Source organism: Danio rerio, chromosome 16, assembly GCF_049306965.1.
Source record: "Danio rerio strain Tuebingen ecotype United States chromosome 16, GRCz12tu, whole genome shotgun sequence".
NCBI lineage: Eukaryota > Metazoa > Chordata > Actinopteri > Cypriniformes > Danionidae > Danio > Danio rerio.
Window position 1 is genome coordinate 33,864,224 of NC_133191.1, and position 16,539 is coordinate 33,880,762.

General features: G+C 36.3%; 1 protein-coding gene across 3 annotated transcripts in view; it reads right to left on the bottom strand.

The window, feature by feature from the left end:
* The window catches only part of ldlrad4b (low density lipoprotein receptor class A domain containing 4b), a 114,133-nt gene that overhangs the window by 24,153 nt on the left and 73,441 nt on the right, over positions 1 to 16,539 (bottom strand). The window contains exon 1 of one of the 3 annotated variants that reach the window (NM_001326526.1): positions 11,845 to 12,113. The exons of the other annotated variants lie outside the window; for them this stretch is intronic. Within the exon in view, the coding sequence (NP_001313455.1) occupies positions 11,845 to 11,914 (70 nt within the window). The 5' untranslated portion in view covers positions 11,915 to 12,113. Of the gene's footprint in view, positions 1 to 11,844; positions 12,114 to 16,539 lie in introns of those variants that run through there. 3 annotated transcript variants of the gene reach the window in all.

Genomic DNA, 16,539 nt, shown 5'->3' on the forward strand with positions numbered 1-16,539 from the left:
ACCACCACCACTACCACCATAACTACCACTTCTAATACTATCACCACCAGTACTACTACCTCTAATACCACCACCACTACCACAACTACTACCACCACTAATACTGGCACCACCACCACTAACTCTAATACCACCACCCCTACTACAACTAATAATAATGATAATTGTAATAATAACTTCAAAGTTTTACTATCAAACTATGTAATATATGCTGCTCACTTCAGATTTGATTAGTGTACAATAAAAAAAAAACTGTGAACAGATTTTTTAAATAAGCTAAAATTTATCAGTAACTCAAATACACAGACAGAAAACTATAAATATTTGTTAATAAATAATCTCTCTGCTTTGGAAAGTAGATCGCTCAGTTGAAGCAATGCATATGAAGATTAAGAACCAGAAATGATTCAGGTGGTCCACTACTCCTCCAACCACTAGCTTTACTAGCAAACTAGACAGCAAGAAATACAGTTTTCAGATAGCGGAGTGCTTCAGCTTCTTTAAGAGTGTGCATTTACTGTTAGTGCAGTGCACAAATGTCATGTGAAACCCTACAGCCCTCTGCAGCAGGTGTGTGTGTATGTGTGCAGCACTCATGTTCACCTGACCCCCTCTTCTAATCTAACATTGAAATGTGTGTGTGTGTGTGTGAATGACCTCCTAGTGTAGACAGATCTGTCTAGGTGCTTTATACTACAAACACACACTAATCCTAAATAATTAACACCGTCACACCGACAGCCAATGTGCCTCTCTCTCTCTCTCTCTCTCTCTCTCACACACACACACACACACACACACACACACACACACACACACACACACGCGCACACGCACACGCACACGCACACGCACACGCACACACACACGCACACACACACACACACACACACACACACACACACACACACACCTCCTCCAGACGGTGTGTGAGAGGGGCACTGTGCACCAGACGCTGTTTCATGCCAAACTCGTGGTGAATAACAGGAACAGGTGTGTTTACCTGAGGTCAAACCCAGCCCACCATGTCCATACAGTACAGTCCAGTAGAGGACACAAACAAACCAATGTCAACACAATAAGCACATCCAACAAGATAATTAGAGATTTTATGCAAAACTATACATTTTATGATCAGAACATACGCGCACACACACACATACACAGACAATTATTAAATATTCTTATATATTATATTAAATTATGTATTAAAAGTTAAATTTTTATAATTAGCCTATTGTTTAATCCTATTTATTGTATCCATGTGGCTAATATTTTGTTTTTCCTTATCATATATAAAACAACTATAGATACATATACATATATTTTCAGTCAACAAATTTTGTATGGATTTTAAATTTAATTGAACTATAATATATTTTACATTTACATTTAGTCATTTAGCAGACGCTTTTATCCAAAGCGACTTACAAATGAGGACAAGGAAGGAATTTACACAACTATAAGAGCAACAATGAATAAGTGCTATAGGCAAGTTTCAGGTCTGTAAAGTCTAAGAAGGAAAGTATTAGTAATTTTTTTTTTTTTTAAGTGAGTACAGTTAGTGGTATATCCAGAGAGGCAATTGCAGATTAGGAAGTGAAGTGGAGACTAAATAGTTGAGTTTTTAGTCGTTTCTTGACAATAACACTATTTTACATTAAAGGACCCCTATTTTACCCCCTTTTCAAGATTTATTTGAAGTCTTTTGTGTCTCCAGAATGTGTCTGGAAAGTTTCAGCTCAAAACACTCATCAGATTATTTATTATAGCTTTCAGAATATTGTAATTTTCTGCTTTGAACACGGTGTAGCTGTTTTTGTTTCCTGTGTGTTTGATGCTAGTTCTCCCCACCCACCATTCCCATGTGCCTGTCAAAGTGGGCTTTGCAAATGTGACAGGATACCGGTTGATATCCACTGCTGTATTGATATCCGTTATTTCAATGTACAAAATAAACCAGATTTAACATCCACAAATCAAGATTGAATCAAATTCTTTTGTAATTGTACTATAACGTGGTGATAAAGATGGTTAAATTGTTGTAATTCATTTCAAACATGCACTGTTTTAAAAAGTTTTTAGCTTGTAAAACTAATTCTTGATCACATTTGATGATGATTGATGATCACAGAGAGCTGAACAGATCGTTTAATCCCAGTTGCTTTGCGCATGTCCTGTCTTGTTGATATGATTATATGCTCCACTATGAAGACATGTAAATAAACAGCTGTCAATCAATTCTGTGGGTGGGGAAACCGCACTCCTATGTCAAGTTGCAGTGAGCCACTAAACGGGAGGGATTTGGATCCTATTTTAACATCAGGAAATATAAAAAAGAGTGACTGATTTGTCTTTATATTACACCATGATGACTGTGGACACTATACTACACACAGTTCTATCCAAACAGCCTCCAAAAAATGAATTTCATCCTAGGTGCCCTTTAAGATTTTTAGATACATTTTCAGAAAGATTGATCAAATAAATCAAGTGCAACATTGATAATAATAAGAAACATTTCTCAACAATGAATAAATAAAGCTAAAAAAGCTTTATCATCATTCATACATTCATACATTGTGGTTTAAAAATACATCTGAACAGCAGTGTACGTAACAAACCAGGCATCTGGATAGTTACTCAATCATCAAGACATATTGCTAACGGAGCCAGAACTGACTACCTGCAGGCTAGACGGCTTACTTTACAACAGCAAATACATCATTACACAAGACAAACCGAAACCCAAGGCTACGTCTTGCTGCAGAGGACGTTTGAAGAGACGGATTAAATTGACAAGTCGGCTGATTTTGTTTGTCAGCGTGTCTATCACGGTCAAGACACTCCTACGTTACATCCAAGTGTTTTGACAGGGAATAGAGAGCGTCGATGATCGTTTTGACTGTTTACTACTTGACAGAGGATCCATGCACCTTTCATATGGAGCACTCGTCACTCTGGCTCTGATTTAACGTGGCATTTCATTTGCTTTATGAACACGCATGGCTTTTGGCGTAATAAAATTTCCAAAAAAGGTCTGACAAATTTGTCTGAGGGCGTTTGTAAAAAGGAGCGATCACACAGGTTGTCTGTGCTGAAATGAAAGGCCAAAGGCATGCGGGGACAGAGAGAGAACAACACAAAACAAGCTGGCAGACTGGCACCCTGCTGGGCACCAGGAGAGTGGGCATTCAGCCCAGCCACGCAGAGGAACCATCAAACAAACAGCACAGACAATCTGAACCACGTTCGCCAACGCAGAGATGCCACACGGGAGCTTTCACCCTCAATAACCAGATTATTTAAAGCTGCAGTTCAGAACTTTATTTTTATTTGGAGAGTAAAAATGATTCAAAATCAATTTCTGAATAAGGAGATAACAGCAAGTGTTCATAACTAACTTCTTACCTTTGCCTGATTCATAATGACCAGCTTGTAATGAAATGTTTTCTAATCTGTGTGGTATTGGTTGATTTTCAATGTAATATGTGTTTGCAGTCAATTGTCTTTAGATTATTATGTCAGGTCTATATTTAGAAGTCACATTTATACGATATGTAGCATGTGTGGAATGTGGATGCTGCAGTTGACTGATTATTTAGCCTTCGAGTGCATTAAATGGAGGAAAATATTATTTACCAATTTTCTCCTATTCTTCATATGGAATTGTAATGGTTACAAAGTGTATGCTGATATTGTTACATTACCAATAATAATAATAATAATAATAATAATAATAAATTAATAATAAATTAATAATTAATTGTTTAATAGCCTGCCCCCTTTCCAGCAGTCCACATTGGTTCCTCCGCAAAGCCCAGTTACATATAGAAATGATCTAAAATTATGCAACACACAGGATGTGCTTGATTTATTGAAGCGTTTCAGATTTATTAATGTTTTTAAAAGTGCAAAAGAGATCTTGTGTTGATCATGAACCCTTTTTTTCACATGTAAAATGTAATTTTAATTCATGTCAAAATGAGCTTAGTTATTATTCATACAAACCTTTGTTTGCCATAGAACAAATTAATATAAAGAGTTGAGAATGAAAATGCAACAGTATGTAATGTAATGTGGGTATTTATGTATGGCCATACATCCAAAGTGCCTCAAAATCATAAAGGGGGGTCTCCACACCACCACCAGTGTGCAGCATCTACTTGGATGATACGATGCTACTTGGCAGCCACAGGACAACGACGCCAGTGCGCTTACCACACACCAGCTATTGGGGGAGTGAAGAGACAGTGATGGAGCCAATTTGGTGGATGGGAATGTTTGGGAAGCCGTGATGGGTAAGGGAACTTGGCCAGAACACGCCAGCGTTACACCCTTACCCTTTACAAGAAATGCCATGGCATTTTAATGACCACAGAGAGTCAGGACCTTGGTTTAACGTCTCATACAAAACACAGTGTTCACTGACACTTTACAGTCCCCTTCACTATACTGGGACATTAGGACTCACACAGACCACAGGTTGAGCGCCCCCTGCTGGCCTCACTAACTCCACTTCCAACAACAACCTAGTTTTCCAATTAGGTTTCCCATCCAGGGAACCAAAAAGGCTCAACCCTACTTGGCTTCAGTGAATAAACGGTCTTGGACTGCATAGTGATATGGCTGTGGCTAGTAAATCGAATCAGTGTGACTGTTAAAGTGGCAGCAGGCTTTATTCCTTTAAATTAATCATATCCAAAAGATTTTGGTCATATGGCCCACTAATGAAGAATTTATTCCTTCATTCATTTTCTTGTCGGCTTAGTCCCTTTATTAATCCGGGGTCGCCACAGCGGAATGAACAGCCAACTTATCCAGCACGTTTTTACGCAGCGGATGCCCTTCCAGCCACAACCCATCTCTGGGAAACATCCAGACACACATACACTCATACACTACAGACAATTTAGCCAACCAAATTCACCTGTACCGCATGTCTTTGGACAGTGGGGGAAACCGGAGCACCCGGAGGAAACCCACACGAATGCAGGGAGAACATGCAAACTCCACACAGAAACGCCAACTGAGCCGAGGTTCGAACCAGCGACCGAGCGACCTTCTTGCAGTGAAGCAACAGCACTATCTACTGCGCCACTGCATTGCCTAATGAAGAATTTAAGTTTGATAATATTTTCTATAATCAAGCAGCCATAGTGTTAGTCAAGCGGCTCTTTAATTGAATGATTTTTTAAAGTTCTAATAATATTCTTTTTTTTTTTTTTACATTTCTATAAATGTAGCAAGCTAAGCGATATTTAGATTTAATCAATATTGGTAAGGCAATATATTACGATGTTGAAATAGTTTGTTTTTTCTTCTATGTTCTTCAAAACAGCAGCAATCTTACTCGTTTGTTTAATCTGCATTCTCCGGTGAAAATTCTTGTTTGGGTCAAACCTTTAAGACAGACAATGTGTGATTGCGAAGTACAGTATCCTCACATACTACAAAAAAACCCACATTTTTTATCCACACTGAGGAGCCATACTAGTTCATAACTCCTCAAATAACTGCCATTACGGGTTACAAATGGAGATGACGACAAAGAGGCAAAGCTTTAAAAAGAGCGCAGATATCGAAAGTTTTAGCTTTGGAAACATTTCTTTACGACAATAACGTATAATTACGGATTCCTCATAATCACAGTTCACTTCAGCCAAATATAACCAGTGCTTATTTTGGACGGTTATGGGTGGATGCGACAAAAAGAGATGAGGTGTGGCGACCTAAACACGCACGCCGTGGTCTAAACAACAACCCTCAAAACTCTAACAACCATGACCAGGATTATAAAAACCTTGCCAGACACGTTTTTTTCTTCTTCTTTTTTTTCTTTTTGGTCTTTATTTTGTTTTAAAAGGTGCAAGAAGCGGAACAGTCTGCCTTAGGGCATACTTAACTGTGAAGGGAGTTTCTGAAAGATCTGTTGGAACGAGGGAGGGAAGAAGAAGAAAAAAAAAAAGAAAAGAAGCTTGCTTTCTGAAACATTCCTTCATGACCGCCAGATGAACTTGCGGGGAAGAGCTTGCTTTGGTGCTGAGAATTACACTATACAGCATCGGAGAACATTAGAGACTGACTGGGACAAAGTTCACCAAAAAGCGGGTTCAGCGAAAAGAGAAAGTGAGAGATGGAGAAAAGTATGAAGGAAGAATGAAAGCCGTTTCTTTATTTCTCAAAGCAGTGTTGTCGTTGTTGGCCACACCCTTCGACTTATTACGAAAAAGTTCTTCGTCCTTCATGGGTGGTCCTGTTTAGTGCTAAGAAGAACAAAGTATGGATTTCTAACGAAGCACAGATCGTTTTGTGGTATACCCTGGCTGTTGTGGCTAATGAGTCACTCCCTCAGGCTGATCCTGCACCAGCTGCACGTCTGCTTTTAAGAGCTTCAAGCTGAACATGAGCTTGCCGCGCACTGGGTTACAGGTTTGAGTATCGCTTGGAGCCAAGACGTGTGGATTAAAGAGTTTAAGTGTTACTGTGAAGAAGCGCTGTTATGTTACATAAATTTGAAACGGCAGAGCTGCTTTCAAATTTTAGAATAACAAGAAATATTACTGCAATGCTATATTTTGTCACAATTCATTCTATTGAATAACCCTTAACTAAAAGTCATTTATTAGCCCAATAAAATGCTAATTAGCTGCTTATTAAAAGTAAGGGTTTAGGTTTGGGGTTAGGGGTACAAGATAACATTTTAAATATGCTTAACATCTTAGGCTCACACGGAATCTGCACGCTGAGAAATCCACAAATTTACGCTGATTTTTAGCCCTTCATCGAGTCTATTTATTTACTTGTGTAAAAGTGTGTAAATTTATATGTATTCTGTTTTTAAATTATTTTTAGTAATATTATTGATTAATATGAAATTGTTCATATGATTTACTTACTTAATGAGAGACTTGCATTGTTTACCAAATAAGTTGATCTAATTGGATTTGCATTGTAAACATTAAATAAAGGTTAAAAAAATATTATTTTTTTATTTAACATATTAAGTTTTTAGTTATGATACTCGCAAAATCATTCCTTATAAATCCACAGATTTTTCAATTATTTTTTTTTTTTACAAAATTTTGCACAAAAATAGCAAAAGATGTCAGCAGATTCTGTCTGATCCCAGCAATAAGCCAATAGTCAATAGCTTGAATTGTGACTTAGCTAAAGCGTTATCAATACTTCTTGAAGACTCTGCATATAAGAATGGTTTCTAGAGGATCATGTGACATTAAAGATCAGAATAATGACTCTTCATACAGTTACGTGATGGTAATAAACAGCTTTTTCAAATCTACTTAAGTATATTTTGCTAAATTATTATTTTTACTGTATTTTTATACAATAACTAGGTAAAACCTTACAATAAAGGTAATACATTTATGGTTATGCATTTACTAATGTTTACAAATTACAAACAATGCTTGCACAGCATTAAAAATCATATTTCTTCATTTAGCAATGCATCTTCAACTCTTTAATTCTGTGCATGTTAACATTATTGTATGCACTTTGAGTTAACATGAACTAACCTATGAAGAGTTCAGATGCAAAAACCTCAGTGTCATCAGCAATTTTCTTCTAAAATGAGCATTTTTTCTAAGCCTCTTATGTTTGTTCAGTTATTTCATGTTGAAAATAACTCATTTACAGTGGTGTAAAGTACCAGATTACAAATACTCAAATTGAGTTTTTGAGTTACAAATACTGTGATTGAGTAGTTTTCCTCAAGCATTGTAAATTACTGTGTAGTTTTACAAATGTGTATATTTTACTTAAGTACTTTTTTTAGTGTTGTATCTGTACTTTTACTCCACTACTTTCCTTCAACCTGCAGCCACTACTTTATTTTTCTTGTCTATGGGGATTAGAAAAACCAGTCCTGTGATTCCTGTCCAATTAAATCGCACATAGGAGTAAAGAGGTAAATTGCATCAAACTGTTTGGAAGCATTAAAAGTGTCCAAAAGAAGACCTTGTTTAAAATGGAGATGTTTAAAGCCTACATGTATTGACCCAGAGACTGTTTAGATGCCTGTCACTGATGAGAAGATGACGGATGTTTACTGTTTGATGACTGAAATGGCCTTAAACACCATGCAGGCATAAGATGTCAACATGACGTCAGATTGATGTTGTACCCCAGCATCGTGGGGACATTGCAATTTGGTTTGGAAATTAAAATCGGGTTGATGTCAGAACCCAACGTCAAGCCTATGTCAATATCCAACATCCAACCTAAAATCAACATCTAATGATGTTACAGCTTGACGTTGTGTGGACGTTCTATGGACATCTATCCAACGTTGGGTTTTGATTGCCATACCTTACAAATAAATGTCAGTATTTGATGTCAATATAACTTTGGTTTAAATGTTGGATCGACGTTGGATTTTGGCCACTTTCCAACACAACCTACAATCAACCAAATATCAACGTAATTTGACATCGTTATTGAACATCAAAATAACGTTGTACTTGGACACTAGCTAGACATTGAATTTTGACGTCACAACCTAAATCTAATCTAATATTAAATATTTTGTGGCGTTGTGTGCCTGCTTGCCAATAACTAAAAGCACAACAGAATGTTACGTTTACACACAAATCCACAAATTACATGCAAATGCATCAGCTTTTCACAGAGCAATACTCACTACTCTTGAGTACTTTTAAATGGTCTACTTTTTACTTGTACTTTGAGTAATATTTACAACAGATACTTTTACTGTACCTACACTACATTTTTAGGCAAGTAAAGGTACTTTTACTTAAGTATTCTGTTTTTAGTATTCTTTCCATCACTGATTATTTACAATATAAGTGAAATGTCTGAACAAAGATAAAGAATCCTTAGAAAAAATGGTAATATTAGAATAAATTTTCAGATGGCACTTCATATACTGTTTCTTGCTAATAATATTTCCCATAATTATGGTACATTCAAAAACAAATGCATCCATGGTTAACAAATGATTATTATTTTTATTCATCACTGGGAAAGAAAAGTACAAAAAGCTGTTCTGTAACTGAATAAAACCACTTATTCTTCCTGAAAAAGACACACAAACAAAAAACTAGGCTACCTTATTAACTGCACATTAATACTACAGCATACAATAAACAACAGAACCCAAAAACAATTTGGCTCAAGTGCTTATTACTGTTGAACATAATAAATCAAGACTCAAATTAAAAATTTTAGGCAGACTGCATTAAAGACTTTGACAAATAAAATGCTATAATAATAAGTCATGCAACAACACAAAGTCAACATTAAAGATCCGATTACATGAAAAAAAAAATCTAAATCATCGGCTACATTTCAGAATCTGAGCTGAACTGAGCTGAGGCCAGTCTTGCTAAAGCAGGGCATTGTGCGTGGGCATCCGGATCATCCTGGGTAATGCCAAAAGCACTCAGACTGGCATGACGACACTAGCCTTTATCAATAATTCATAGTGGCACCTCAGGGCTGCTTAACCCGGCCCAGCTTTCAGTGCGTTGAGCTCAATGTGAAGCCATGACTGGGAGAGAGGCTGCTTTTCTCTTTGGCTCCCTTTCTGAGGATTTTTTCGACTAGGAACTTTCAATATATTATTTTCCGTCAGACCTGCACCTTTTGGGCTGTTTTGAAAGCGCATTTGAAGTATCCAAAAACGGCAAACATTTGAAACCATGCTGTACATTCATGTTTTGCAGCACCACATTCTGAAGCATGTGAAGAGTAGGAGAATCTGCTGAAAGGCTGAGCGGGAATTCCCCGGGCCTAAATTTATAATTTATGATCCAGACAGAATATGAACTTTTCACTCCAAGAACAGAGAAAGAGTCTGTGTTTCAGAGAACCATCATGGACAGGCCAGTGCACAAAGAAAACACCAGATCAGATCTAGACAGACAGCAGCGCTTCAGACACAAGTACTAATAGTGTTATACAACGCTTCAGCCAAATTATAATTTAATATCAAATCGTACGTCCAAATGGCAGCCAAGACATTCCAGATGAAGGAATTTCACTGGTAAACAAGTACAACTTACTGTAGCAATCAAATGAAGCAACCAAACTTCTAAAACAAGCATTAAAAAAAGTGCACAAAAACTACTGAAATTGTGAAATGTTATCACAATTTAAAAGAAAAAAAAGACAAATGTATTTCTATGGTGGTACAACCAATTTTTCTTCAGTCTTTAGTGTCACATTACCTTTCAGAAACCAATCTAATATGCAGATTTAATTCTCATTTCATTTAATTTTTTACCTCAACATTATAAATGCCTGCACTTTCACTTTTGATCATCCTTGTTAAATATAAGTATACTTGATAGTAATGTACTAAACCGTATGTTTTATAAAAGTATCACACAACCCATAACAATCGAAAATTATGATCAATCTTGTATCCGCTTGTTAAGTGTGACGTCATGCAAAGCGGTTTTCTGGTCCAAGTGCTCTGTCAGACTGTATGGGAAAACTCAACAAATTAATAATAAATGTTTATAAAGCGATGTAATACTTTCGAAAATCACGATCGCAATATATATAACTATACCTAATATCCGATGGGCAGAAAGTGATTAATTTTTTTTAGAAATTGTTAAATATTGGTGTCTGTGATGCAGCAAGTCCAGAGACTGATATGTACACCATGATTTTAAACAAAATTCATTTTAATGTAAGATATGACTAAAAAGGGGTCATGAACGAATATTTTCACATTTCAAATGAGTGGGGGCTTTAACACAGAAACGGTATTCCATACGTCACGACTTAACAAGTGGATTGCCAGGGTAAAGATTGGATAGGAACATGGCCGGCAGGAAGTGCACTTTTTAGGACACTGTATATCAATAATTAATATTTTTACAGTACTTGGATGGTTGGGTTTAGGGTAGGGGTAGCAGTAGATGTTAAAAAATACAATTTATTGGGTAATTTAACAGATAACATAAATAATTCTCGGTACAACTACTGTTTTTACGTTACTATGATGGTTAGGTTTAGAGTTGAGGTGGGGGTAGACCAAACAATTAATTTGAAATTTAATAAATAATATAAATAATTTTCGTTAACTTCCGGCCGCAACCATATCTGATCTAGCAACAACTGATTGCCAGGCCAGTAGTTGTAATATATAATTTAGTAGTAATTTGGTTGTAATATATATAATTTAATAGTTTATTAACATGCCATTTTAAACTTGAATTTGCATTCATTTTTTTATAATTGCATCTTTTTAATTACCCCACAACGTCATGCAGACGTTAAATGCAAACCCTAACCCTAACAAAGCACTGTTTTCCATTTTAACTTACATTTTTGAATGGTAGTGTCTAATAACTTAGTATAATTTTATTTAAGAAGACTTAAAACAATGGCTAATACAGTCATATATCTACACAAACTAAGTCTTATCTAAAGTAAAAACGAAATTCCATTTTCAACAAACTCAACTTGACCAAGAAATGAATGCTAAACAAATGCTATGAATATAAACATCTCCAAACAACAATCCATAAATGTCTCTTCTTAAACCATTAATCTTGTGTCTTCTTTGTATAAAGTAATAGACATTTGCCCCAGATCAACACCGTCTCCTAAGTTCACATATACCAATCGCATTCAAAAGCAGATTGCAGAGGCGCAAGCGAGCCAAGATCAGACATACACAGAAATGTAATGCGCGTGAAGCAGCTGATCAGTCCTGACAGCCAGACGTGACTGCGGGCGAAATTAAGGCAAATACTCAAGAGTTAAACTACAAGCTACAGCTCCAGTCGCATATGCACACGTCACAAACGCAAGCAAGTCTGACATAATAAGTCAAAAAACACTTACAAATCTCCATTCCCTGGAGTTGGGATCCGCATGTGACGTTAGAGCCATCCGGTGCGGTGAGGTTTCGCATGGAGCACGAGAGAGACTTAAACCGGTGCGCGATCCAGCCGGTGTGTGAACGTCCAACAGCCCGCGCCGAGACTGAAAGCCCTCGGCAGAAGCCTTGACATGCTGTTTTGATTCTCTACATGCTCTCGGGGAAGCGCTTCACTTGCGTCTGACTGACTAAACTCAACTGCTCAGCTCTCGGTCTCTTTCTCTGACCCTTCGGTTGAAGACAGAAAGCAGAGTGTTTGTGAGATGGAGCTGACGGAGCTATTCTCCCCCCCTCCCTCTCTCTCTCTCTCTCTCTCAGCTGAAGGGGGTGGTCGAGCACAGCGCACGGGTGTCTAGTGTTACACCTCCCCATTAATGCCAGACACAAGCAGTCAAGGCGAGCATTGTAGGGGTCTGACCTTGGCTTGACCCGCTGTCTGGCGACACAGAGCACATGTGTCCAGAACTACAGCACTCACACCCCCCACCACTCAGTCCCACTACAGTCCGGCTATAAATAACCTGCCGGCTATATAGGTTTTTATTGTGGGGCAATGCTAAAACACACAAATCCAGACTGGGCTAAAGTGGAGGAAGTGGTGGTACATGTTGTGCAATTTGGTGTAAAGTTTGATGCTTACGCTGTCAATAAAAGTTTTTTTTTGGAGGTTTTGAAACAGTTTGAAACAGTAATCCATGTTTTTATGACCACTTGATTAGATTACTGTAATGCGCTGTATGTAAGGGACTATCAGGTCAAGGGCGTAGATCTGCTCTTGAAATTGGTCGGAACGTACATCCATAGAGAGCATGTACTGAACAGCACTAATTCTGTTTCGTGCTTTTAAAAACATGAAAAAAGGTTTTAAACAGCTAATAATACAAATAACAATTAATGAAGCTTGTCCTATGCTTCAAAAGTCAATTTACATGATTTTACTGCAAACTGGTATTGAGGAGGTATGAATACAGAAATTTAGAGAGGCACATGACGCAATTTGACCATTTTACTATTATCCCGGTGTGGTAGGTTCTAGACTTTGGAATGATTTTGCTGCTGCCCGTTACACAGGCCTCTTCCATGTTCTCATTTAAATCAGCTCCTAAAACATTTTTTTTCATTGGCATTTGACACCTGAGCTTAATAACTGGTTATTTTATTTACTATTATGCTTATTTCGTTGTATATTTCTGTACAGCACGTTGGCTCACTTGTTTTTAAAAAGTGGTCTATATAAACAAAGTTTGACTTGACTTAAATTTAAATGTATCAATTTCAGTTTTAATATGTAATTTGTTCCTATGATGGCAAGTATTTTATACATTTTTAATTTGTCAATTCAGTCCTTAAGAAAACATTTATTGTTTTTAAATTAATTTAACATCAGATTCCGCTGTGGCGACCCCAGATTAATAAAGAGACTAAGCCGAAAACATAATGAATGAATAAATGAATGAATGAATGAATGAATGAATGAATGAGTGAATGAATGTTTATAATATTATTAATAAATAATTGTTCAAATGTCACAACTGAAATAAATAAAGGTGAAATAAAAAATAAAAATAAAATAATATTTCATACAAAATAAATGTCTTGCCACTTTCAATTAAATGCATCTGATTTCTTTAAAGCAGTAAAGTTAAATGTGTTAAATTTGCACATTTTGTTGCATTTAAAAACCCATCATTACAACAGTAAATTTTTACATTTTTATTAGCCAAAAACAGCCTTTCAATAACAATAAATAAATAAAAATCTCAAAATTATGACCACAACAATACTTATATCCTCTGAATAAAAACATGTCTAGAATTCCTGCGGTCATATAGATGCCGACATGAAATTTCAACTTTGAAAATTTCACCCCTTGTTAGTAATTCATCCCTCGGGGGAATATAATGACATTTATCTGTCTGAGGTCTAGTCTGGAAGTGGAGTGTATCCCGACACACGTATATGCAGACAGACACAACCACCCCCCCTGTTCCAGCAGACATGGAGAGAGAGGGAGTGGGAGCGGGGGTTTAGGGGTCAAGTCTGAATTTGAATGGCTGTCTGAGGAGGAGGAAATCTCTGGGGCAATAAGGTAGATTCTCTCAGCATGCTAATGCTACTGAAGCATGAAGTAAGAGAAACCTGTTGTGATTTATTTCAACAACAGAAAAAATATCAAGAACATTAAAATGTAAAACATTAAAGTGAGAAACTATGCTCTTTTTTAATGATAGAAACCAACAATTTCAGCTTGCATAAAAAAAAAGGAAAAAAAAGTTAAACCATATGGGTTTAGTGCCACCTAGTGTCCACTGTTCCTTGCTTAGAAACATTTCTATGGCAGCAGGTATCTTCAACATTATCAGGTCAAGGACTCTTTGTTGGAAAAAGAGAGAACTCAATGATGAATTCTAGACCAGATTTTGATTTGAATGTACAGCTATAGAAAAAATAAGAATTTTCTGAAATTACTGCATTTATAACGTATGGGTCTTGAGTAAACTGTTAAGATTTGTCTTATCCTATGAAGGTCTGAAGACATTTCATCCAAATGAATAAAGTCAATTACAGCATTTCAGACTAAGAAAATGAGTTAGAATTACAAATGCTTTAATTGGTTGGGTTTAAATATTTTAATTAAAAAGCATGGAAAGGACATTAATGAGCCCCCTATTATTTCTAGATCTTATTTTAAGTAGGACTGTACAATATTAAAAACATCTAACACTGTAGTAATTATTGTCTGTATTATATATTGCGATATGAATACAACTTCGCCAGATGAGTTGAATAACTATTTGGAGAAAATTAATAATTGTAGATTGATTTGGATGATTCTGCAGGAGAGAGCAATTATAATAAACAATCTACAAGCATAGATAAACTCAATAAAGAAAAATACACAAATTAAACAAAGAACATTTTGTTGTTTTCCGAGCAGTCAAACTGTATTCAGGTATACAGTAATTGAAGAATCAAATGTAAAATAATACTTTATAGTCTTCATTTTAGAAACAATCAATAAAATGAATTGTTATTAACTTACCAGTTACAAACGATACAATGTCTTGATGCTGAATGCTTTTAACAACACACACAATCACAGGCCTCAAGAACACTTGCAAAATGATAAATTATGATCCAGACCTGTGTATACTCGATGTGCCTATTCTGAATGATCGCACTGCGTAATCGATGCTGAAATGATATATTTCAGCATCGATAATCACCCAAAGATTACAGTACTGAAAAACAAAAAAACTATATAGAATCTTCCAAAACATCTCACCTCTTTGTGACAATTGTAATTCACTAGATGCTGTTTTATACCATTGTTTTATTTTTTAAACTCCAAGATACAGAGCTACTGGAATGAAATTTTTGAAGTGCTTTCTGAGCTGTTGAAGCTGCAATTACTGTCAGACCCATGCGTTTAATTCTGGCATTTTCTGAACAAACACATTTGTTGTCAAACACACAACACAAACTGCTCTCATACAGCTTAACTACAGTCTAGTTACTGCTACTGTTTTGAAAGAAAAAGTGTCTAACATGTAAACTGGGGCTTGGAGAAATGACTTTGCGTAATATTTGGAGTGAATTAATGATATAGTGTTGTCTTAAAACTAATAGAAACGTCTAAAAATAGCCTTTTGTTATTTTTTACAACAAAAAAGCTTTAAATGACAACATTTTTATTTTACATTTCATATGGATATCAATGGTTTACAGCAATACAATAAAACCTGCAATTTACTCAAACACAATCATAAAATGAGAAACCGGTCTTTTTCTAGTGGTCCCTAGTTTCTTTTCATAGCTGTATTCACATTCTCGGCAATGATGCCTACGCTGCTAATAGGTAAAAATGGTTATTTCTGATAAACATTATAGTCAAAAATTAAAATAAATCATTCTATTGAGTCATTTTTTTATTTAGGATGGACAGTGAAACATTTAGCTGAACTTTAGCATCTTAAAAAGTAACATCTCTTTATAAGAAACTTTACTAAAATTAGTTTCATTCATTCATTTATTTTCTTAGCGGCTTAGTCTCTTTATTAATCTGGGGTCGCCACAGCAGAATGAACCGCCAACTTATCCAGCTCATTCTTACGCAGCGGATGCCCTTCCAGCCGCAAGCCATCTCTGGGAAACATCCACAAACCCTCATTCACACACACTCATACACTACGGACAATTTAGCCAACCCAATTTACCTGTACCGCATGTCTTTGTACTGTGGGGGAAACTGGAGCACCCACCCGAATGCAGAGATAACTGATCAATCAGTTGTCATGTGAATCGCGGCATTCTTTCAACTAGGTTCACCGGAAAAATGTGATATGCCCAAGCGCAAAAGACGCAGTTTGACAACGGCCCTTAGTTAATAGCCTCAGCCATAGTTCATTCAGTGTGCATGAGTATTAGTCTCGGGTACACGTTCGGAACTTCAAGCTAGAACACAGATGGTGTAACTTTGTTTAGTTGCAGAAGTTTTGTTCTGTGCAGAAACACGGTGTTAAGAAGTATTTACGATTAATTAACCATGACGAATTAAAGCGTGGTTAATAGTGAAATTGGTTAATCATTACATCCCAATGTAATAGTCTCATCACAAGATATACAATTTTGAGCTTTACAGTTGACTAGTAACTACA